This window comes from Pleurodeles waltl, chromosome 12 (assembly GCF_031143425.1).
Source record: "Pleurodeles waltl isolate 20211129_DDA chromosome 12, aPleWal1.hap1.20221129, whole genome shotgun sequence".
NCBI lineage: Eukaryota > Metazoa > Chordata > Amphibia > Caudata > Salamandridae > Pleurodeles > Pleurodeles waltl.
The window spans coordinates 147030253-147053948 of NC_090451.1; the positions used below are offsets into that span (position 1 = coordinate 147030253).

General features: G+C 44.5%; 1 protein-coding gene across 1 annotated transcript in view; it reads right to left on the reverse strand.

The window, feature by feature from the left end:
- LOC138268040 (serine-rich adhesin for platelets-like) overlaps positions 1 to 23696 on the reverse strand; it is a 60255-nt gene that overhangs the window by 30985 nt on the left and 5574 nt on the right. Inside the window, exons 2-4 of the mRNA XM_069217382.1 lie at positions 14995 to 18930; positions 10214 to 10324; positions 5351 to 5466 (exon numbers count right to left, since the gene is read on the reverse strand). Coding sequence (XP_069073483.1) covers positions 5351 to 5466; positions 10214 to 10324; positions 14995 to 18930 — 4163 coding nt within the window. The remainder of the gene's footprint in view (positions 1 to 5350; positions 5467 to 10213; positions 10325 to 14994; positions 18931 to 23696) is intronic.

A 23696-nucleotide genomic window follows, 5' to 3' on the forward strand; every position in this document is an offset into this window, starting at 1 on the left:
ACGTCCTTAAGTAACATTGTATGTTCATGTCAAGTTTGGTCTAATTAGATTCAGTTTTTGTTTCTGTAGACGAAAGCAAGAAATCCTATTGGAGTTAAAATATGGAGTGGACCTTTTTTGGAAACCCTCATATTGATTTGGCAAACATGACCAAAGTTATTAAGAAGACCGAACCATAACTACACGGTTGCTATGTAACATTGTTCGGGTTCATAGACCTGCTTTGTGGGACAGCATACCAACACTTTAAGTTTTTGGATATGATCTTGTTTCTATATGCCACACAGCGGGGGAAGGAGAGAAATGCCCTATTAAAAGGAAGCCAATAATATCTAGTCTCCTCCGTTCAGGATCCACTATGTTTCCATCCATGTTGCCTTCTCTGTCTCCACTGAAGCTGAGGAAGAGGAGGAGCTGGCTTAAGTCAGTTTCCCAATCCAAGATGGCTAGTAAATCAGATTACTATGTCTGCATCCCTACCAAAGATGGTCTTCACACTTCCTCCTTAATTTCCTATTTCTAAAGTACATACAGCTGAAAATCTTACTGGCTGTTTTCAATACCTAACACGCAATAAAAACAAGTTTGACAAAGAAATACTGTTGGCTGCATTGTAGCTCACAGATGTGTGAACTACAATGCAGCCAACGGTATTTTGTTTTGTCAAACTTGTTTTTATTGCGTTTTAGGTGCTGAAAACAGCCAGTAAGAATTAACAGTGGTAATCACACCACAGTACAATGCGTAGCCTCTTGAGAAGACAGTTTGCAACACAGTGAGCGACTCCAAGTCGGACGTACATCATACACAAATAATCTCTGCAGTTTAACATTAGACATCATACCCAACACCATTGCAGGAAAAAGAAAAAGGGAAAAACGAAGTAAAAAAGGAAAATGAAACCCACGGGCTCCAGTGTGTCTGAGTGTCTTCACATGCAGTTGTATATGTGATGGGCAGGCTATGAGAACTGCCGTAGCCATCCGGTGAATATCGGGAGTGATAGAGGAGATGGGGGAGACAAAGGGATGCATTCTGCCTCAGCACTAGAATTGAAACATCCTTGTTCACGGGTTGCAGGGTGTCAACCATAAGCCCCTAGATAAGTAGGATACCTGGACCCCATGTGAATTCGGAATTTCTGAAGTCATTAGAAAATAATTCTGAAATCCTTTCCATGGGAGAGCTTGCCAGAGGTGGGCGTGCCATTGGGTGATCGCTGGGGCATTCTTTTATTCCATGCTGCCGCTACAGCCATCTTTGAGGTGCCAAAATATAGCCACATAATGTGTCGGTCTTTGGAGGGTATCCTCTCTCAGGCCCAGGAGGACACACTCTATTGTGTCTGATATCAGATAGCCCAGTATATCTTTAATTTGTGCTAATATTTCGTTCCAGAATGGTCTAATATGTGGGCAGGCTCACCAGATATGAGCAAAGTCCCCTAGGAGGCCACATCGTCTCCAGCATAAGTCAGGGATGGTGGGGAAGTTTTTCTTCCATTTAGTAAGATATAAGTACTAATCAAAGAGGGGTTTGTAGTGGGACTCCCTTAGAAACATTGAGTGGTTATATTTTGGTATATCCCCCCATAAAGTGTGCCAAAGTTTGTCAAAGATGATGTCCCCCAAAAATGTTTCCATAATGCTAAATGTCGTGGTTTTGAGGTGCTTAGTGTAGTAAGGAATAGTGAGTGAAAGAAGGATATAGTCCCCTTAGAGGTACCTGCTCAGTGAACGAATTACTCTATGGGTGTTTAGTCTTTTGTGACTGCCAGTTAAACATCAGCTCGCCAGGCCCCATGTCTCAGCTGTGTGTAATGGCAGTGTTCCATAGGTGATACATTAAAAGTCTTTGGAAGTGTTCAAAGGTCAGGATATCCCATTTGTGGAAAAAGTCAAAGAGTGTGAGACATCCTCCTATTTTCCAGGTGTGAAAGGGGCCTGGTGTGAGAGCTGGTAGAAATGTCGGGTTGTAATGTAGTTGTGTGAAGGGTGTGGGAAACGTGGTCCACCCTGGTGTTTTGGTCACGGCATCCCATACTTTCAACGTTATGTCAGTTGTGGTGCTAAGGCAGGCGTTGGGTGGTCAGACGGCTTTCGGCTTCCATAGGACATTCCAGATCACTCTCCCTACAATTGCCCTGTCAATATTGAGCCAGTGCTTGTCAGATTCACAGAGACACCACTCAGAAATGACTCTCAAATGGGCAGGCTTGTAATAGAGAGGAAAGTCTGGGAGAGCCAGGACTCCTGCCTCCTTAGAGAGTCATAGTACCTTGAATGGCAGTCGTGCTCTATTATTCTGCCATATGAAGCGAATAATTAGGATACTCAACGTAGATATAGCACTCTCAGGAGCTCTGACATTTTAATTGCCTGTATCCTCCCTAACCAAAACATGTATATTGGAGCCCAATTTTTTAAGTCGTTTTAGCTGTATTAGGAGGCGTGGAAAATTTGTGAGTTAGAGATCGGTGACTTTTGGTGTTATCTTAATGCCCAAATATGTGATTCCGTTTTGGCCCAAATGAAGGGTGACGTATTTGCCATCGCTTCTATTTCCGCAGCAGGTAATGTCAAGTTAAGCATATAAGATTTGGTCAGATTGATTTTGAATACTGCCACCGTCTGGAAATGGCTCAGTGTGTCCCGAAGCTTTTCCAGTGAAGGACCAGGCGTTGTGAGAGTTGAAAGTACATCATCGGGAAATAGTGAGATCGTGTGCTCCATTGAGCTCAAGAGAATCCCCTGGCTGTTGAGTGTAGCTCTAATGCTGGCTGTGAAAGGTTTGATGCTTAGCACAAATAGTAGCGGGGATAGAGGACATCTCTGTAGATGGATGAGATCCGACCCTACTCCATTCTCCAAAACCCTGGCTTTCGGCGTCACATATTTTGCACGAATCATTGCTATAAATTGGTCACAGAACTCATAACGCTTAAGAGTATGGAATAAAAAGGACCAATCCACCCAGTCAAACATTTTCTCAGCATCTATTCTGAGTACGATTGCAGGTATCTTTTTCCTATTTGCTTATTCCAGAAGGTGAATCACTCTTCTCAGTTTATCATGCATTTGCCTCCCTTTGATGAAACCAGATTGGTCTGGGTTAATCAATTCTGGAATCAAGTCATCTAATGTGGTACCCAAGATTCTAGAATAGAGCTTAGAGTCCAAGTTCAGTGGTGTTAACCGTCTGTAGGATCCACATTAGTGGGAGTCCTTCCCTGGTGTAGGGATAATGGTCATTAGCGCTTTGGTTATTGAAGGTGTAACCACCCTTGTATCAGCTATATTATTAAATAGGGACGTTAAAAGCGGGATGAGGTCCGAACGGAAGGTTTATAAAACTGAGCTGTGAGGCCGTCTGGCCTGTGTGACTTGTGGAGTTTGAGCTTTGCTATTGTCACATATTACACATTGTCCCTAATGGGCTCTTCTAACTTTTCATTTTGTAAGGGGTTCATTTGTGGGAGTAGTACTTTGTTAAGGTGGGAGTAGTACTCTGTTAAGGTAGGTTGTTTGAAGAGTGGGATTTGTGTGTTCAGCCGTGTATAAGCTCTTGTAGAAATGACCGAATAAGTGGGTCTTCTCTGTGTCCGAACTAGCAAGGTCATTAGATGGTTTCCTGATGTCTCCTATTGTATTCTTTTTCCCTTTTGACTCTAAGCGGTTTTGCCCCTACTTTGTTCCCCTGTTCCTAAGATGTGTATTGTAGGCAGAGTGAAGTGAGTTCCGCTCTGTTGGTGTAGATAGCATTGAGTTTGCCCCATAGGGCTGTGAAATGGTGCTGTAAAGGCCAGGCTTGGTGCTTCTTATGTGTCTGCTCAAGCATTTGCAGTTCAGTTTCCAGGGTTTGGTGCTTTTTTGCCCTTTGTTTATTAAGTGCTTCCGTCAGTGAGATGCGTTTTCCCCTTAGGACTGCCTTAAAAGCATCCCAGGTATTAGTGAGTGAGGTGTCAGTGGGTACATTAAGTTGGGAGTATTTCCTAATGGCAGTCCTTAGAGCATCTTGGGAAAGTCGATCTCAGGTAAGGGAATTCGGGAAGAACCACCGGTGATATTGTAGTGGTAAGTCACCCCAATCTAGTGTAGTACATACCGGAGCATGGACAGAAAAAGTGGTTGGGTAAACCGTAGTGAGCTGCAGATCTCGGACTCTTGATTAGATAATGAAAGTGTAATCCAGTCTGGAATAGGAGTGGTGACAGTGCGAGAAAAAGGTGTAATTGTGTCAACTAACAGTATTTTTGTGTTGTATTTTCGCCCTTTGCTCTAGCATTTTCTTCAATTTCATGTTTCTTTCTCTCCTTTATTATATTATATTTCCTTGGATTCAAAAATCTCCAGCAAGTCTTCTGTATCTCCTGTATTCATCCTGGGTCGTTAAGAGTCTTCTGCCTGGATTCCTCATCTCCAACTTTCCTTAGGAGTTTTGCTCCGTTATTGTTCTGTCTCTTTCCAAGCCTTTTGGAATCACATACTGGTCACACTTAGCTGACCATTGAGTAAGTGCCTTCATGGCTACAGAAGTGTAGAGGCCAGGTTTTGTGGCTCTTCCATTTTCTTTGATAACAAGGCAATGTTTTGATACTCCTACACTTGAGTGTATGTTCTCTAAGTTTGTGCCTACTATAATCACATACTTATGCCATTTGTTGCCAGGGTGCACTTGCTTCTTGATGGGAATGATGATGGAGAACAAAGAATGGAGCTTGATCTTTCGACCAAAACAATCCAAACTGTAAGCCTATTCTCTCTCAGAAAGCACCATGCATGAGAAGGCCAAGGAATGCCTGCTTTGTTGGATGCCAAAATGCACACACGCTAAATGGGCAAATAACGACACTAAAGCATTGCATTGGCAATGTTATCTATTTTCATTTGTTGAAAGATTATTTTCAATCTATTCTGCATCCCGGAATTCTCTTTTGGGCAACCTCTTAAGATGCTCATGAAAACAAACAAAAAGGCCCATAACCCTGGGATGTCTGTGCAGAGAACTGGTTTGTGGGTGTGTGGTTAGAATCCATCGCGTAGGGCTCCATGTGGATTCTTGGAATTAAATGACTAGCCAACATTAAGATGGTGCCTGAGAGGCTCACATAAAGATCCGTAACAAGACCTATTGTCATGGCACCTACCTCAGTTAAAAGAAGCAGGTCTCTGCTGATGGGACTCCACCTAAAAGAGTGGTTTGGAATAGGAACACTGAACCGTTTTCATTTAGCTACAAATTACAGCACTTTGCATGTGCACCAGATCACTAATCACATTCATCGTTAAACGCCAATCCCCACTCAATGGCCTGAAGGGTGAGGTCAGTTCATGCATGAGTTCTTACTAACCTCAAACTTAAAGCGTTCAACAAACGCCTTATAGGCTCCAGAAAGCGGGTCGTTTAGCTCGTCGGTGAATGTATCTACTGCTTTCACGGTGACGTTGACAACAACAGGAACAAAATCTGTAAAAACATATGTACGAACCATTGTTAACCATAGAGTGATATCCAAAATAAAAAGTAGGTGGGGGAGACGTATGTGATTCTCTGATGGGCGCAGCTTGGGAGGCGCTGGGGACAGGGCACCGTGTGAAAGAGAGCAGGGTGTCAGGACCCCTGTAGAAATACATAAGGCAGACCGGGTGAGATAAACGCAGCGTAAAGAGAGAGAGAAAACAGGACGGGAACAGAAAGGACTGAGGTCAGTGAGAAAACAAGAGACCATGCTAGGGAAAGTGGGAGCCCAGATTATGATGTGGTGAAATGAAGTGGAGACGAGATTATGACGTAGTGAGAGCGGAAGAGTATGAACCCCGATAAAACTACAGTGAGAGAGTGTTAGTGTGATAACACAGAGAGAGACCGGATGTGGTGGAAGATGAGGTGCGTGAGACCAAATCCCAGGACATCGAGACCTCACCTGTTAGACCAGATCCCAGTAGAGCGAGAAACACGGAGTTCAAGACTAGATCCCAATACAGCCAAAGACAGAGAGTGTGAGACCAGATCTCAGGGCATCGAGAGATGAAAAGTGTGAGACCAGATCCCAATATAGCGAGAGGCAGAGAGTCTGATACCAGCTCCCAGTACAGCAAGAAAGAGAAAGAGAGAGTGTGAGACCAGCTCCTGTTTTGGGGAGCAGTGGCGAGTGTGGGACTAGATGAGGGCACATGGCGGGAGTGTGAGATCCGACCACAATACTTACTGTGAGACTCGGCATGCCTATGACTGGATCCAGTCCACGTGAGAGAAGGAGTGTTTAAGACTAGACAAGGATCCTGTGAGGGATGAAGAGTGTGAGACTAGATCCCAGTCCAGAGAGAGGTGAAGAGAGAGGCCAGACACCAGTAATGCAAGAGGTGCCGCAGATCAGACTGGATTCAGGCCCAGTGAAATAGGAAGAGTGTGGGGTCAGTTCAGGATCCAGAGAGGGAGGGCGAGTGTGAGACTAGATCCAGCTCCTATGAGAGACAGAGTGTGTGAGACCCGATCACCATGCGGTGGGAAAGGGAGTCGTAGCAGGAGAGCAAGACGCTGTGATAATTCAGTAAAGGTATCAGCAGAACAAGAGACATCACAAATGTGGACTACATGACCAGCAGACAGCGAGCGGCAAAATGCCAGAGGGAGACCACAGAGAGTGGCATGCAAGCAAAGGATTCATCTACAGTGAGAGTGATGAATGTGGTTGTAAAATAAACCGAGGACTAAGTGATGGTAAAATGGTGGCAGAGAGGGCTCCCACAGCTCTAGACATTGAGATGGTCCACAGAAAAGTGGGTCTTTTAACCTTATGTGAACAACACACCTGTCCAGAAAGTTAGGGAGCACCATTCCTATCAGTTGCCTCTACCATATCTCACATTGCACCTCTAGAGTAATTTAAGGCTACATTCTTAGGCCCCAAAACTGATTCAGTGAATGTACACTCTGACCTACATTGGAAAGATGTTCTAAGCTGAGTCTCAGCTTTAGACAGGTGGAGAGAACACAATGCACTGTGCAGGGTACACACTAGAACTGATCTTCACATTCAACCATGAATCCTCAGACTTGTCATTGCAATTACAGGCTTGGTCTGGCCACCCTTCGTCACCGTCTAACCTTTCATTCCTAGCCTGTTAGGCTACTACCTGAATCAGAAACAGCACTCCTTCCTTTCACATCAGGCATTTTAAGAAGAATAAATAGAGTCAACTGAATCATGCCACTAAAACTACCAATCCACTTCCTCTCACCCCCAAAGCATGACCTGTCCGACAGAGGATATTAGCCACTGTAGATATTCCAGCTCACCAAATTCAGAAGTTCCATGTTGGACCTCAAATCCTTCAACAAGTGGTTCACATAGGGTTTACTTAGATGTAATGTGCCAGAGAAAACCTGTAATGATCCTCGAATGAATCAGTCAGAATAGAACAAGCACCATTGCAAGAGGAACAGAAGAGGCCACCATAAACCCATCTCATTTTGTCAAATGAAGGCATGAAGCTCCCATCCAACTCTTCTCCACCTATCGGGAACTTTGCAATTAAGACACTTGGGAAAGCGATCTCTGTACCTCTCAGAAACATTGAAAAGACCTCCTTGAGTCCTACAAAGCCAAAAAAATTTAAATCTCGATTTTGGTCATTAGTAGCGCAGAAGAGAATTGCCACGTTCCCATTCCACCTTCTGTACTTCATCCTGCTGTCAACTTATTAAAAACTCAGGGTATTACTGATGTCCTAATCCTGGCCAACAAATGGAAGTGTCTCATGCTCCTTGGCTACTTTGTTCGGGTGCATGCATTAAATGACTCTTTTCCCCTCTCACAACAGCTATAATTAATACAATCGATTTCGCCCTTCCCTTTGTTGTTTTCCGGCCCTCTTAAATGTACTAGTATTACCAAACAGAAAGTATCTGCTAACCTGAAGCAACTGCCCAACTACTGGTCTATCTCCAATCTCCCTTTTTTCATCAAAATCGTTTAACATTGAGTGATGAGAAAACTTCAAAACAGTGTGGCACTAAGCCACCTATTACATGACCGTCACTATGGACAGTGATATGCAAGAAGCACAGAAAATTTGATAACCAATATGAGGGTGGAACATTTCTATCCCTTGATGAGGATAATAAAACTGACCAATAATCCTTGATCCCTTAGCAGCCTACTACACCGTCGACCGTGCAACGCTCCTGAAGTGCTACACAGGCATCCACGAGTGGTCCCTACAGTGGGTCCAAACTTTTCCCACTAACCATGCTCAAGACGTGAGATTTGAATCATTCAGATCTTCCACGTTCCCAATAATCTGTGCCATTCCCTAGGCGTAACATCTCTCATGCCTTCTTTACGACAGCCGCATATTCACCTTGTTCATTTGATCGAAGAGAAACAAGTGCCCTTTGAAATGTCCACTGATGACACACAGATCACTTTCGCTTGAAAATATGCCTTACGATCTAACCAGCATTACCTCATGTTTGTATCATCTGTTCCAGTGAATGAAAGGAATCCTTCCGTGCATGAACGGTGACAAGACAGAGATTACAGTGATCAGCCAAATCATTGCCATTTGACTGGACTGCTGGGCTGGCCTGGCACTGATTTCATTCACCTCATTAAAGTAAGGAACTTGGGACTTCTGACTGATGCGGACCATGCCTTTGCTTTTTAAGTCAAAAGAGTTGTAAAGGGTGTGAACATTCAGTTATCTGTTCTGTGGAAAGGTATCATATCAGAATATTGAGTTTTAGATGTCACACTACCAAAATATCGTAGCACCAATATTGTTGATCCAAATATAGACAAGCTAGGTGTATATAGATGAATATAGGTTTAAAATACTAACTTCCACATAAATGCACTTTAAATAATCTTCAAGAGCAGTAACTTTAGATTTAACCATATATACATACATCGCATGACCTTCAATATAGGAGCTCCGATATTTTAGTATAAAAATATTTAAAACTCGATATTCTGACATACAGGCCTCTGGATAAAAATCCCACTTCTGTTCTCTGGTCTCAAGTAGAAACTTACTGTAGACTTCAAAGACTGCAGCACAAGGGAACCAGATTGTGAATTGGCCTTCGTAATTGGGAACCCACAAAAACCCGCCGGCAATGGGGCAAAGGATCAGGAAACCTTCAAAAACTGACAAGTGATCAACCTGAGCTGAACCTAGCTACAGAGTGGTCAGAAAACTCCTCAAAACTGAGCTTTTCACACTTGATTTCTTCTGACCTCGTCCAGAACATGAGTCATAACTCAAGACCATCAGCCACGGTTGCCTACCCGATTGGTCTCCATCATCCCCGTCCAACTATCAATGTAGACTTTATTTTTGACAGTGTAGTTACTGAAAGCAGGCATGTAGCACTTTAAAATACGTGTTAATGAATGATATATAAATAGATCTACTACAATGCCTTGTTCATGTGAATTTGTGCAACTCCAAGGTCCATTAGGGTGCCCAGTCCACTTTTAATTAGAGTTTAATCACCTGCTGTCGTCTTTCCTGCCTCTGTCTTGATAGCAATATATTTCTTTTTTATGCAGTTTAGTCAAAGACCTCAGTAAATATATTTACACATTAGAATTTGTGAAGGTGTTTAGTTTCTCTTTACTATCCTTTGAATTAATGTTATTTAGAAAGGAACTATAGGGCGATGTGGTTTGCTTGACAAACCAGGGCCTTTGCAACATGAACCTGAAAGTGGGCATTCCTGAGATCATGAGTGAAGCAGGACGGCCGGATAGGCCATTTATTCCATCAGGCATTTCCCCAGGGGACTGGACCCGCCGGAAGCTGTTTTTTGAAGGTTGATGCCCCCTGCTTCTGTCACTGTCTCCTAGGGTTTATGGCTGCTGGCACAGTGATGAAACAGAGATAGAGGAATAGGGAGAGGGAAAGAGGGAGAGAAAGGAAGAGAGAGAGAGATTGCAGAGAGACAGGAATGGAGCACAGGGTGGGTTGCATATTGTACCAGAGGCTAGTATTGGTTCCCAGTCCGGCCCTGTTTAAAGAGAAGTTGTTGCATGGAGAGATCCATCCCAGTGGTACAGACTGGGAGGAGTTGCATGGCTGTGAACTCATTGCTTGTTCACAGTCATACCCTGATTATCTGCTAGAAGCGCACTCATGTTGTAAGTGATAACCAGTCCCCCCCACACATGCCATCATGCACCGCTAGGGAGATGTTCAGTTACACTTACCAAGAACAATGTCATCTATGACGTATTCACACAAAGGACCATAAAACTGTTGCGGGCAGATACATTTTATGCCGTCCGCGGTGCCTCCATTGTGACATGGGTTGACGGGAGCTGCACGGAAACAGAGTGTTAGAATGATCAGTGAGGACCAGTGCAGCTCAGAGTGAACTAACTTTTCATGGACTGTAGTTGTGCAGAGTCCTGATGTGAAGCCTGCCTGCGGAGCAGAGCGGGTCACCTCCCAGATACGCAGATCTCGCTCACCTAGGCTCTTACCTCAGGCCTCCACTCCCACGTGACCTCATACGTCAGCAGCCGGCACACAGCAGCATAGGCTGCTCTGCAGATTTATTTCTGCAGTGCAGGCAACAGCTTGTACTCGGCCAGCGGTCCACACACTCTTGTGGCCTCATGTCAGCAGATCACGCACACCTCCAAGCTGTCCTATCACCAGCTCACACAAACCTCGTGCTAAGACGAGTCAACAACTTCACTGTTCAGGAATAACTTTACTATATAAATTGACCCTGACACAGAGAACAACACTTCCATCCCTATCCTTCCAACATCTCTGTGCAACTGACAATTTACATTCAACTGCTCCTTAAGATTCTAAGCAGAATCTTCTGACACCATAATCTATGGAGCCGTTATGTACAACCACAACACCTCAGCTCTCAAATCAGAAAGAGATATCTGTCAGTACTTTCATGTCAGCACACACACGTGGGCTGACACGTGAACAACCCATAAGCTCCAGAGCCCCATTATCAACATTATCTGAGCACATGTGGCTTCCTATTAACAGCTTTCATGACACATTGTTGTAGCATTGGCATCCCACATGGCCCTGTGCTGTTCAGTCAGCAGCCCCATTGACCATGTGCTACGCTCCCTGAGGTCTTCCGTCAGCTGCCCACAAGACGCTGTGGTCTACTCCCTGTGCTCTCCCATCAACCGCATAAATGAATCTGTTAATGTATTTATTATTTTTTTATCCCCCCCTCACCCAACCATCCACCTTAAAATGTCTCTGGTGAGTGCATGTTATTGGATCTCTCACTCACATGTCTGCCACACTCCATGTACAGTTGCTGAGAGAGTCACGTTGGGGAGGCACATCTGTTAGTTATATTATTATCACTATATTGACTATTATAATCCCTTCAGGACAACTATCGCTATTACTACATCTAGGGTGACCAGAATTTTAAAGTGAAAAATCGGGACATTTCATAAAAATTGAAAAAGGACTAAAATTTTATTCAACTAAGCGCACAGAATGACAGCGCTCAGCAGCACAGAATTACAAAAGAGACACTAGGAACATAAATAAAATGCAATTTTTAAAATCAGTATCATGCCTGTTAATTAAATTGCTTTCTGATAACAGCTGCTAACTATCCCTGCTTTGGAAAGCATAAAAAGGCACCTCCCACCAATTTTAGTCACCACATGGGACATGAGCTAAATTTCCCGAAATCTATAGGGACAGCTGATGAACGACCAGGACAGTCCGGGCAACTCCAGGACACCTGGTCATCCCACTACATCTGGTTTCCTCCAGTGAGTAGCAGTCCACACACTAGTACCAGCAAGTCTTCCCTGATAATCATTACAAACCCTGGAGTTTTGGACTTTGTAGAGTTCAGCTTAGGGTTATTTTATTTTACCATTTCTTGTCTCCAGACTGTACCATCTCATCTCTTCTCTTCCTCTGCCATGTATTCTGTACTATATTGACATTTCACCCATGTTGGAAATGGCCTTTCTGCAGGGTCAGCCCCAGACTTTTTGCCTTCCTCCTCCTCTTTTTCTGACCTCATTTTTGCTGTTTTTTAAGCTCTGCGCACTTTACCACTTTATTTTATACTGTGTTATTGCATAATTTATTGCACAAATATTGCATTCTAAAATAAGCCCAACTGCTCAGTGCCAAGCTACCAGAGGGTGGGCACAGGATAATTTGGATTATGTGTGACTTACCCTGACTAGAGTGAGGGTCCTTGCTTGAACAGGGGGTAATCTGACTGCCAACCAAAGACCCCATTTCTAACAACCCATAAGACCCCAGCTGACTTTTTTCTATCACTTCTCTTCCCCACTCACTTTCTCTTACTCTCTCTCCTCGGCTCCCCTCACTTTCCTTCTTTATAATTTGTCCTAGACCTCTTCTACCCCAAACACATGTTTTCCTTTCCACAGTTTTGCCCGTTTGCTCTCATCTCTGTGTCCCTCTCTCAGTTTTGCTCTCTCTCTGTTATTGAGCTTTATCACTATCCCCTTTCTCTCTCACACTTTCGCTCCACTTATTCTTTCATCGCCCTTCTTGTCTCATTCTCACTGGTTTCCTTTAACATACTTTCCTCTAGAGCCAGCCCTGTGAGCACACAGGCTTCTAGCAAGACTCTAATCAACTTCTAGATGTAGTAGAGGTAATGTAGCACGTGCCGCAGTAGCACACACGTGCATGTGTGCATGTTTAAGCGCGGACTCCATTGCTTATTTCATTGTGAAGACATATGTTTATGTTCAACGTGTCTTCTCGTGCTCTGCAAGCGGTTGCACAAATTCCATAGCAGTAGCGGTGATTCACTGCTGGGGAATGAGCTGGCTGGTCACAGCACGTCGTGGGCCATCTGACCCTGAAAGAAAGCCTGCTTCAACTTTTGATGATCGTCCGACTTTTATTACAAGAAAGCTTCCAGAACAATGATACAAAGCCAGGGTGGGGAGTTTACAGTTAACCACCATTGCCCACATTACAGGCCTCTGACGTCATATGCTTAGAACCAGTTTTCAGCAATAGGAGACCCTTGGAATTGGACTTGCAACCATATTTGTGGCTACTTTTTTGACGTGAGCACCTTTTTTGCTTTCATTTTCAGGCCATTGTCTGTCTGGTTGTAGAAATACGTCGTGTGGGTATTCTGAAAGCTACCCTGGGAATGCTATTGCTTACCATTGGCTTACCATTGGCTTTGAAGTTTGCAACTCATATTTTCTGGCTTTCTATTTGCTGGTTTTATTTGTTTTAACCTGTCCAGCAGGTCTTCACCATGCAAAGCAAACCTTGCTCACTATCCCTTCTTGTACTCTACCACAAGTCCTCACTTTCTTTAGACAGGCCTTCACATTTTGTTCTTATCTTGTCACATTTGCTTCAAAGACAGAGATCAAATGTCAGACTCTGTCTTCCCAGGAAGCTTAGGGCTTCATTTACAAGAACTCATGCATCGCCATCGATAAATCAGATTTCTTGCACCTGCTGCAAATGCCCTAACAACGCCATGGATGCTCTGTATTTACAATACAGAGCACCATGGAACACGATTTCATGGATGCATCGGAAATTATGATGCATCTGTTGGTGTAAAAGTGACACATTGCCGAAGTTGTGTCATAAAACTGATGCAACTCTAGCGATGCATTAGAACACAGAGGAGAGTCTTGTGTTAAAAGCCCTGTGTCAATCCGTACGCTTGGTCTGAGCAGGTGTAAGAATTTTGACAGTCAAGTTGCAGAGTGACGCAGTTGTAAATTTCACTGCATCAGTTCTGCATGGCTTTTAATGTGGGAATGCCTACCCTGCATACATTATAACTGGCATATAATGTGACGCAGGATTTCACAAACTGATGCATTGGGCCTAATGCATCTGTTTGTAGATATGGAGCAGTGTGGAGCGTGGATTGAGCCACTCCACTCTACAACATTTTACTCCACTTTATGCCCCTCCACTCTAAACCACTCAACTCTACAACACTCTCCACTCCACCACACTCCATTCCACTGTATTACACTTTACACAAAGCCACTGTAGTTGACTCTACGACACTTCACTTTATGACACTCCACTCTACTACACTCAGTGCCACTTTACTCCACTCTATGCCACTTCACTAAACTCTATGATACTTCACCCCACTCTGCACTAGGCTACTCCACTCCACGCCACTCCAATCTATAACACTTTACTCCGCTCTATGACCCTCAACTCTACACCTCTGAATTCTTTGCCCCTCCACTGTATGCCCCTCCACTCTAGACATTCTACTTACTCCACTCTACTTTACTTCACTCAACTGCACCCTATGTCACTCCACTCTACTCCACCCTACACAACTCAATTCTATGTCACTCCACTCTGGAACACTCTACTCCACTCTACAACAATCTAATATACTAAACTCCACTCTATGACACTCTATTCCACTCTATGCCACTATACTCAACTCCACTCTATGCCACTTCACTCTAGACCATGCCACTCCACTCTACGCCATTCCACTTCACTCTAGGACTCCTCTTTATCCCAATTTTCTCTATGGCTCTACTCCACTATACGCCACTCCAGGACACACTACTCTATGCCACTGTATAACACTCCACTCTATAAAACTCTACAACACTCTACAACACTTTATTCCACTCCAAGCCCCTCCACTCTACTCCATGACATTCTTCTCCACTAAACTGCAGTCCACTTCACTCTGCACTATCCTTCACCACTCCTCACTACACCACGCCACTTTATGATACTCCATGTCACTAACTTTTAGCCTGCAGAACAGCAGCCACGCTGGAGTACAGCATGGCTAAAACACATTGGCAAGGCAAATAGCTCTTACACAGGAGAGACCTATTGGCTTTGCCAATGCTTGTTTCCTTCTTAAGGCTGTGTAGAGAGGACTTGGGATCCTCACAGAGGATGATTTCTGGAAATTTAGTACACCTTTCCCCCTATAAGCATACTCCTATTAACAGTTTTCAGCAGATACCTTGTGAAGTAGTAGCAGTAGCAGCAGTAGTTTTAGGAGTGCTGGCTGTCGTGATTCTGGTATTAGTGCTGCTGTCGGTAGGCTTTGTAGTGACATGGCTTTCAGTAATGGTGCTTTTACTGGTGCTGCTGCTGGTCTTTGTAGTAGCAGTGATGTCACTAATGGTGCTTCCGCCGGTGCTGGTGGGGGGTTTCGTGGTGACACTGCTTTCAGTAATGGTGCTTTTACTGGTGCTGCTGCTGTTCTTCGTAGTAGCAGTGATGCCACTAATGGTGCTTCCGCCGGTGCTGGTGCTGGTGGGGAGTTTCGTAGTGACACTGTTTTCAGTAATGGTGCTTTCACTGGTGCTGCTGCTGGGCTTCGTAGTAGCAGTGATGCCACTAATGGTGCTTCCGCCGGTGCTGGTGGGGAGTTTCGTGGTGACACTGTTTTCAGTAATGGTGCTTTCACTGGTGCTGCTGCTGGGCTTCGTAGTAGCAGTGATGCCACTAATGGTGCTTCCACCGGTGCTGGTGCTGGTGGGAGGTTTCGTAGTGACACTGTTTTCAGTAATGGTGCTTTCACTGGTGCTGCTGCTGGTCTTCGTAGTAGCAGTGATGTCACTAATGGTGCTTCCGCCGGTGCTGGTGGGGGGTTTCGTAGTGACACCGTTTTCAGTAATGGTGTTTTCACTGGTGCTGCTGCTGGGCTTCGTAGTAGCAGTGATGTCACTAATGGTGCTTCCACCAGAGCTTGTGGGGGGTTTCGTAGTGACACTGTTTTCAGTAATAGTGCTTTCATTGGTGCTGCTGCTGGGCTTCGTAGTAGGAGTGATGTCACTAATGGTGCTTCCGCCGGTGCTGGTGGGGGTTTTTGTAGTGACACTGTTTTCAGTAATGGTGCTTTCACTGGTGCTGCTGCTGGGCTTCGTAGTAGCAGTGATGTCACTAATGGTGCTTCCGCCGGTGCTGGTGCTGGTGGGGGGTTTCGTAGTGACACTGTTTTCAGTAATGGTGCTCTGACTGATGCTGCTGCTGGGGTTCGTATTAGCAGTGATGTCACTAATGGTGCTTCCGCCGGTGCTGGTGGGAGGTTTCGTAGTGACACTGTTTTCAGTAATGGTGCTTTCATTGGTGCTGCTGCTGGGCTTCGTAGTAGCAGTGATGTCACTAATGGTGCTTCCGCCGGTGCTGGTGGGGAGTTTCGTGGTGACACTGTTTTCAGTAATGGTGCTTTCACTGGTGCTGCTGCTGGGCTTCGTAGTAGCAGTGATGCCACTAATGGTGCTTCCGCCGGTGCTGGTGGGAGGTTTCGTAGTGACACTGTTTTCAGTAATGGTGCTTTCACTGGTGCTGCTGCTGGTCTTCGTAGTAGCAGTGATGTCACTAATGGTGCTTCCGCCGGTGCTGGTGGGGGGTTTCGTAGTGACACCGTTTTCAGTAATGGTGTTTTCACTGGTGCTGCTGCTGGGCTTCGTAGTAGCAGTGATGTCACTAATGGTGCTTCCACCAGAGCTTGTGGGGGGTTTCGTAGTGACACTGTTTTCAGTAATAGTGCTTTCACTGGTGCTGCTGCTGGGCTTCGTAGTAGGAGTGATGTCACTAATGGTGCTTCTGCCGGTGCTGGTGGGGGTTTTTGTAGTGACACTGTTTTCAGTAATGGTGCTTTCACTGGTGCTGCTGCTGGGCTTCGTAGTAGCAGTGATGTCACTAATGGTGCTTCCGCCGGTGCTGGTGCTGGTGGGGGGTTTCGTAGTGACACTGTTTTCAGTAATGGTGCTCTGACTGATGCTGCTGCTGGGGTTCGTATTAGCAGTGATGTCACTAATGGTGCTTCCACTGGTGCTAGTGGGCTCTGTAATAGCAGTTATGCTGGTAACAGTACTTTCACTGGTGGTGGTGTCGCTGGCGGGGGGATTTGTGGTGTCAATGTTGGCACTAATGGTGCTTTCTCCAGTGACACTGTTGTCAGTAGCGGTGCTCTTACTGGTGCTGCTGTTGGTGGGGTTCATAGTGACACTGTTGTCAATAGCGGTGCTCTCACTGGTGCTGCTGTCGGTGGGGTTTGTAGTGACACTGTTGTCAGTAGCGGTGCTCTCACTGGTGCTGCTGTCGGTGGGGTTTGTAGTAGCACTGTTGTCAATAATGGTGCTTTCACTAGTGGCACGGTTGTCAGTAACAGGGCTCTCACTGGTGGTGCTGCTGCTGGCGGAGGATTTTGTGGTGGCAATGTTGGCACTGAGGGTGCTTTCACCAGTGCTACTGTTGTCAGTAAAGGTACTCTCACTTGTGGTGCTACTGGTGGCCTCAGTAATAGCAGTGATGCCAGTAACGGTGCTTTCACTGATGGTGTTGCTACTGGTGGAGGGCTTAGTGGTGGCAATGTTGGCACTAATGGTGCTTTCACCAGTGACACTGTTGTCAGTAGCGGTGCTCTCACTGGTGCTGCTGTTGGTGGGGTTCGTATTGGCAATGTTGTCAGTAATGGTGCTTTCACTAGCACTGCTGATAGCTGTGGTTCTGACAGTGTTGCTGGAGGCACCACTGGTATTAGAAGATGTGATGACACTTATGTCGGTTGTTGACACTGGACTGTGGGTGGAGGGGCTTATTACTGTTGAATCGCTTATTCTCTCTGTGGACGGGCTGGGATCACTCCCTGCAGATTCAGTGGCCCCACTCACTGTGGACTGGCTTGTTGGGTCGTCAGTGACTGCTGTGGTCTCACTGTCTGTGAATGTGGTGGTTTTGCTCTCTGTAGTGGTGGTCTTTATATAGGAAGTAGTACAAATGCAAGGATCCCCTGTTGGAGTTGTACCCAAAAACTCCACTGTTGTCTCCCTGTCTGTGATAGCTGAAGTCTTAATCCCCGTGTTTGAAGTTGTCTCGCTTTCTGTGATGGTTGTGCTCTTCGTCTCAGTAGTTGATGTTGCTTCACTGTCAGGCGGGCTGGTGCTCTCACCCACTGCCTTTGTGGTTTCCCTGCTTCCTGTGGTGACTGTACTCTCAGTCTCTGTGGTTGAACTTACATCACTCTCTGTCGCTGTGTTCTCACCCCTTGGGCTTGTGCCTAATAATGATGTTTTATCGCTCTCTGTGATGGTTGTGCTGTCAACCAGTGTGGTTGAAGTTACATCAGTCTCTGTGGTTTCTATGCCCCCATTTGTTGTTGTTGTTGATGTTCCCCCACTCCCTGGGATGATCGTTCTCTCGCTCTCTGTGGTATTTGTTGCTCCCCTCTCTGTGGTCTCTGTGCTATCAAACCCTGGAGTTGATGTTTCCTCGTTCTGTTTGATGGCTGCCCTCTCAATCTCTGTGGTTGAAGTTACATCACTCTCTGTGGTTTCTATGCTCTCAACCGTTGCGGTTGATGTTTCCTTGCTCTCTGTGAGGGCTGTACTCTCATTCTCGTTGGGTGAAGTTTCTGTGCCCTCTGTGGTGGTTGTGCCATCATCTGTGGTTACTGGTGTCCCACTATCTGTGTTTTCTGTGCTCTCACTCCCGGGAGGTGATGTTCCTGTGTCCTGTGTGGTAGCTGTAGGGACAGTGGTTGTGGTTCCACTTTCCCCACTCTTTGCAGTAGTCAGGCTCTCACTCTCTGTGTTTGTTGTGCTCTCAACCTCTTGGGTCGAGGTTTCACCGCTATGGGTGATGGCTGTACTCTTAGTGTCTGTGCTTAAAGTCACCACAATATTTGTAGTGGCTGAGTTCTCAGTCTCAGAGGGTGAACTTGCTGCTCTTTCTGTGGTGATTGTACTCTCAGTCCCTAAGTTTGGTGTTCCCTTACTGTCCATGGTGGCTGTGCTCTCAGTCCCGGTGGTTGACGTTTCTTTGATGGTTGTCAAGGTTGTGCTCTCAGTTCCCATTGTATGTGCTGTGGTCCCTGTGACTGAAACTCTTGAGGTCGACATTATTACCGAGGTGATCTCATCCCCCGTTGGACAAATGCATGGACTCTCTGATAAAAGAAACAGAAATAACATGGTTAGTTATATCATCTCAGCAGGGGGGAAAGTTCACCCGCTTTGCCCCTCCCAAGCCGTGTATGGGTGTAGGATGCGCCCTTTAAAAGAAATGCAGGCTGGTTATCTATTTTCAGGTGACACCAAATCTCTTTTAGGATGGTGGCCATGTACTGAGTAAGCATTGGAGGGGCCAGTGAAAGGAGTGGCAGGAGAGGTCCATGGCAGCAGCTTGACTATGTGTGATTTGTTGTTTCATTTTAGAGAAAAATATTAAACATAAATTATGTAATGCATGTACAGAGTGCACCAGAGTGCTTTGATTGGGAGGACATAGATATTACAATCACACGGGTAATGCTTGTGGATGAGAAAGAAAGCCATGGAGTCCTAGTGCAATGGCATTTCTCGAATCTGCAATTGTCACTCCTAGTTACCATTTTTCAAAGGATCAAGACAGTGTGTATCAGTCTAAAAGGGATTAGCAAGGATCTGGTCTTAAATATCTAACAAGACTAGGGTGCCAGGAAAAAGTGTGGTACTGGGTACCCAATGATAGTCTATGACAGTGATTAATTTGTCAAAAGAATAAGGGCCTGATTCTAACTTTGGAGGACGGTGTTAAACCGTCCCAAAAGTGGCGGATATACCACCTACCGTATTACGAGTCCATTATATCCTATGGAACTCGTAATACGGTAGGTGGTATATCCGCCACTTTTGGGACGGTTTAACACCGTCCTCCAAAGTTAGAATCAGGCCCTAAGTGTCATACCCCAAAGCTTAGCTCAGAAACTGACTGCTGACACATTTGAAGGTCATGATGTTGAATACCCAGGTTGCATAGACTTGATTCCACTTCATGCTTCTTTAATCCACCACCAGACCCTCCCTGACTCTTTATCTCACTCTTAAAATGCCTTGTTAAATCCCTCCACCCCTTTGTGATTGATTTTACGTCTCGCTTTCCCTCCTTCTTTCCACCTGTCACTCAAAGACAGCGAAAGTCCTTTTAAATCTGGAACTCCCTGTTTCCTGACATTGCTCAAACTAAGAGGATATTGAAGGAAAACTTTACACTTATCTAGTACACATGCTGTATTAAGAGCTGCAAGGGAAGTTGACCTTCTAGACTTCTGTCACCCAAGGAAAAAAGTAGCATTCGCATCTGCAGCTTCTATATGCTTCTGCACAGAGGCTTTATTTGCACATTTTTATAGCAGAGCAGGAGCCACGCATAAGTTACCCTTCCTCACTCTATAAGGCATCCTTGACGACATTGAAGTATAAGGCATTGCTGTAGGGACTGGGTTAGACAAACAGTCCATTTGCTGAGGAGAGATGCTGAATGACTGAGCTCTGACTGCTGGCTCAATAACCACATAAGGTACGCAGGGAAATTAGGAATGGTTTGGCATGATAACAGTTCAGTGAGATAATAACTTGCAACATTCTAGACACCTTAAGGAATGGACTAGAGCTTATGGATTTATGATGAAATATGACTGGGGTGTAGCTAACATTTGCCCAAATTTGCATATTAGCTACTGAGTTATTTATAGGATCTGTAAGCCAGAGCTCACGTCATCAAATAAATCAAACTAAAAACACCAAACAAATTGCAGATGGATCCTTTAGGTCAGCCGCCTTAGGCCATTACTTGGCCTATGTGTCCTTCACAATTTGGATCTGCCCACTGAATTTCATAGGTGTTTACATTTTCACATTACAATCAACATAGGTGATTGGCTAACAAAGAGGTCGCTTGCAGGCATCTTGCAGGAACATCTATGAATATGTCATAATGCAACTTTCAGCCTCACCTTTTGACCTTGCAATGGATTAAAAGGATAAAGATTTGTTTAATAGTTTTAACAAAAACATTAACTACGTATTACTGACTGATAACACCTACAAATATTAGGTTGCCTTCGATAACTACACTGATACACGTGTAAGATGTACTAAGAGTAGTGTTAATGACTATCGCCTTTGTTAACCAGCACTGGCACTTTTATTTAACCTGTTAAAAGAGTGCAACAGTTAGGACACTGGGAAAAGTGAGTATGCAAATGTATCTGTTGAAGCCAAACACTCACTGTGGTCGGTGTTAACAAAAGCCAGTCAAGTTGTTTTCCTTTGTTCCATTTGACTTTCAACAAAAGATACATTTACGGTATTCTCTGGTTATAATTCTGTGAAATCTAAAACATGAGGGGACAGAGGTGTTTGTTGTAACTGGGGATTTCTATGAGATCTCTAGTAACTGCTGAGGTACCACAACCTTCTTCAGCAAGGACTTGTGTCCAACTGTTGTTTAAACTTCCATCACTTTCAAACAGTTAAAGAGTTTTTTTAACATGTAGAATGAAATGTTTTACTAAGTAAGGAAGGGTTTGTTGGTGTTTCCATTAACTCTGGATGCCTACTGAAGTCTGATGGTGCAAGGGCTTGTGTGTAACACAAGAGGGACATCTAGAAACAACTTGCAGTGCTGCACCATTGTGAAAGCTTTGCATTGCCTGAAACCTTCCCATTTCTAAACACTGAAAGAGAATCATCCTTTTCAATGAGATTATTACATGAACCGGACGAAGGTGAGCTCAGTGCTCAATGTGCAAAACAAGATGTTTTCTTTCACTTTAAACAGCTGCAGTTGTTAGGTATAATGTCATGGTAGACAGACCGCAAAGCTTCTCCAAACAGTGCTACCTACATTATCATAGGCTGGCAAGGCATGTTCTGTGAAGGATGAGTAGATGTTAAGTTCACTGGCTTAATTTATTATTGAACTGCAGTGCCTTGGTCAAACCAACTTCTATTTCATCTGCTTCAAAAATAGGTGCTCTTTAATGTGCCAACGCATGCAACAGAATTTGTGCATGTCTGTGTTTGCATGTGGTATTACATTGAAGCTGTAGATAATGGGGTTGACGCCGCCTTTGTTTCCCTTTAACTCTTCAATTGCCTGCCTGCACATGTTTGAGCATGAGAAATGATACTATGTGAAACTCCTGCCAAAGTATGCTGTTGCAGTAACATCACCTAAAGCACATTATTTTCTAAGCTAAGGCCTGGGTGAGGGCGGTGGCGCATTGCATTTTTCACCTCTCTTCAGAAACATTCATGTGCTGCTACTGACATCTTCATCTCAGTAAGTGCTGGGATTGCGGGCGGTGGTCAGCACGAGTACCATATTCCCCTGTAAACTCTTTTAGCATGCCCTTTTGTTTTTAGAGTAGAATTAATGTTACACAATCAGTAGTGGAAGCCCACAGTTGCATCTGAAGGCCAGCTTTTCCATATCCCTCATTTGATGCCTTAACTCCTAATTGACTACAAGAAAAAGGCACAAGTTCATAAACTGGTATTATTTCACTTTTTCAAGGCTGCCATGTTGCTCAGTGACATAACACCACCAGCCATTCCTGGTTTTTAAGCCAACAACATGTTGCATTCTGGAGATTGTAGTTTTATTTTAAACACAAATCTGCAAACTGATATTCGCTAAAAAAAAAAAAAAGGACCAATTGGCGGGAGGTGGAGGAGTGAGTGAATAACTAGCTATATTTCTTCTGTCTTTGGTTGCGTTAAGAATACGTGCATTTCCTCCTCGCGAGGAGTACTCTGTGTCCGCCTCTTCCGAGAATTAGCCCCTTATTTTAACCAATTGTTCTGTTCTATGTTGTTCTCTATTGTAAAGCGCTCTGATGCCCCCCGGCCTAGTCCGCGCTATATCACAAAAATAAATACATAAATAAAAAAAGATGCTGTTGAAAACCACTCCCTGTTGTATTTTGAGACCACATCGACCTATTCGCCCTGGTGAGGTCTGTAGAGAAAGTTATATACAAGATTGTAGAGCTAAATAAATGCAGCATTGGTTTGAAGATGAAACATCCGCATTTTTTGTGAAAAGAAGCAAGATGAAAGTTGGGGGGCATAATAATATAGTTGGGACAATATTTATACTTGTTAGCGCCGCATTTGCGTCATTTTTTAATGCGAAAGCTGCGCAAGGTTACAAAATACAATTATATTTTGTGAGTTTGCGCCACTTTTGCGTCAAAAAATGATGCAAATGCGGTGCTAAAAAGTATAAATATGGACCTTGACTTTGTGCTGATTCTTTAGTTTTCTATATTGAGGAGTAGCTTTAACATTATTGTTTGTTGGAGTAGTAGTAGCCTTGCCACTGCCTGAGTAAATACAGGCACTCTTGCTTCAGCCTGTTCCAAAAGGTCGTAAATGCAGGAGCATCGAGCTGTGAGATCCCGTTGACAGTTTTTCACCGTTCAAATGGCAGGACCGCCAGTGTGAAAATAGTCTCCCTCAATGGACGTTCGACCAACAACTTAGTCGGAATTCATAATACAATTTGTATGAATGCAGTACCTTAAATCACCGTACGATGGCAGTAGAAGACAACTTGACGTCGAAGTTATTTTTTTTTTATTTTTTTTTTTTACAGCGCTTTGATTCGACCAAAACACCCTTTCACAGAGAATGGTTCATTTTTTGGAAGAGAGTTAAGCAAGTGACAAAGTCGGTTTAACGTTTAATTTAATTCACTAAGGGCCAGATGTAGCAAGGCATTAGCGCCTCGCAAACGGCGAAAAACGCCGTTTGCGAGGCGCTAATGCCTGTGCGCGATGCAGAAACACATTTTGCGAGTCGGAACCGACTCGCAAAATGTGTTTCCGACTTGCAAATAGGAAGGGGTGTTCCCTTCCTATTTGCAACTCGCACCGCGATGTAAGTT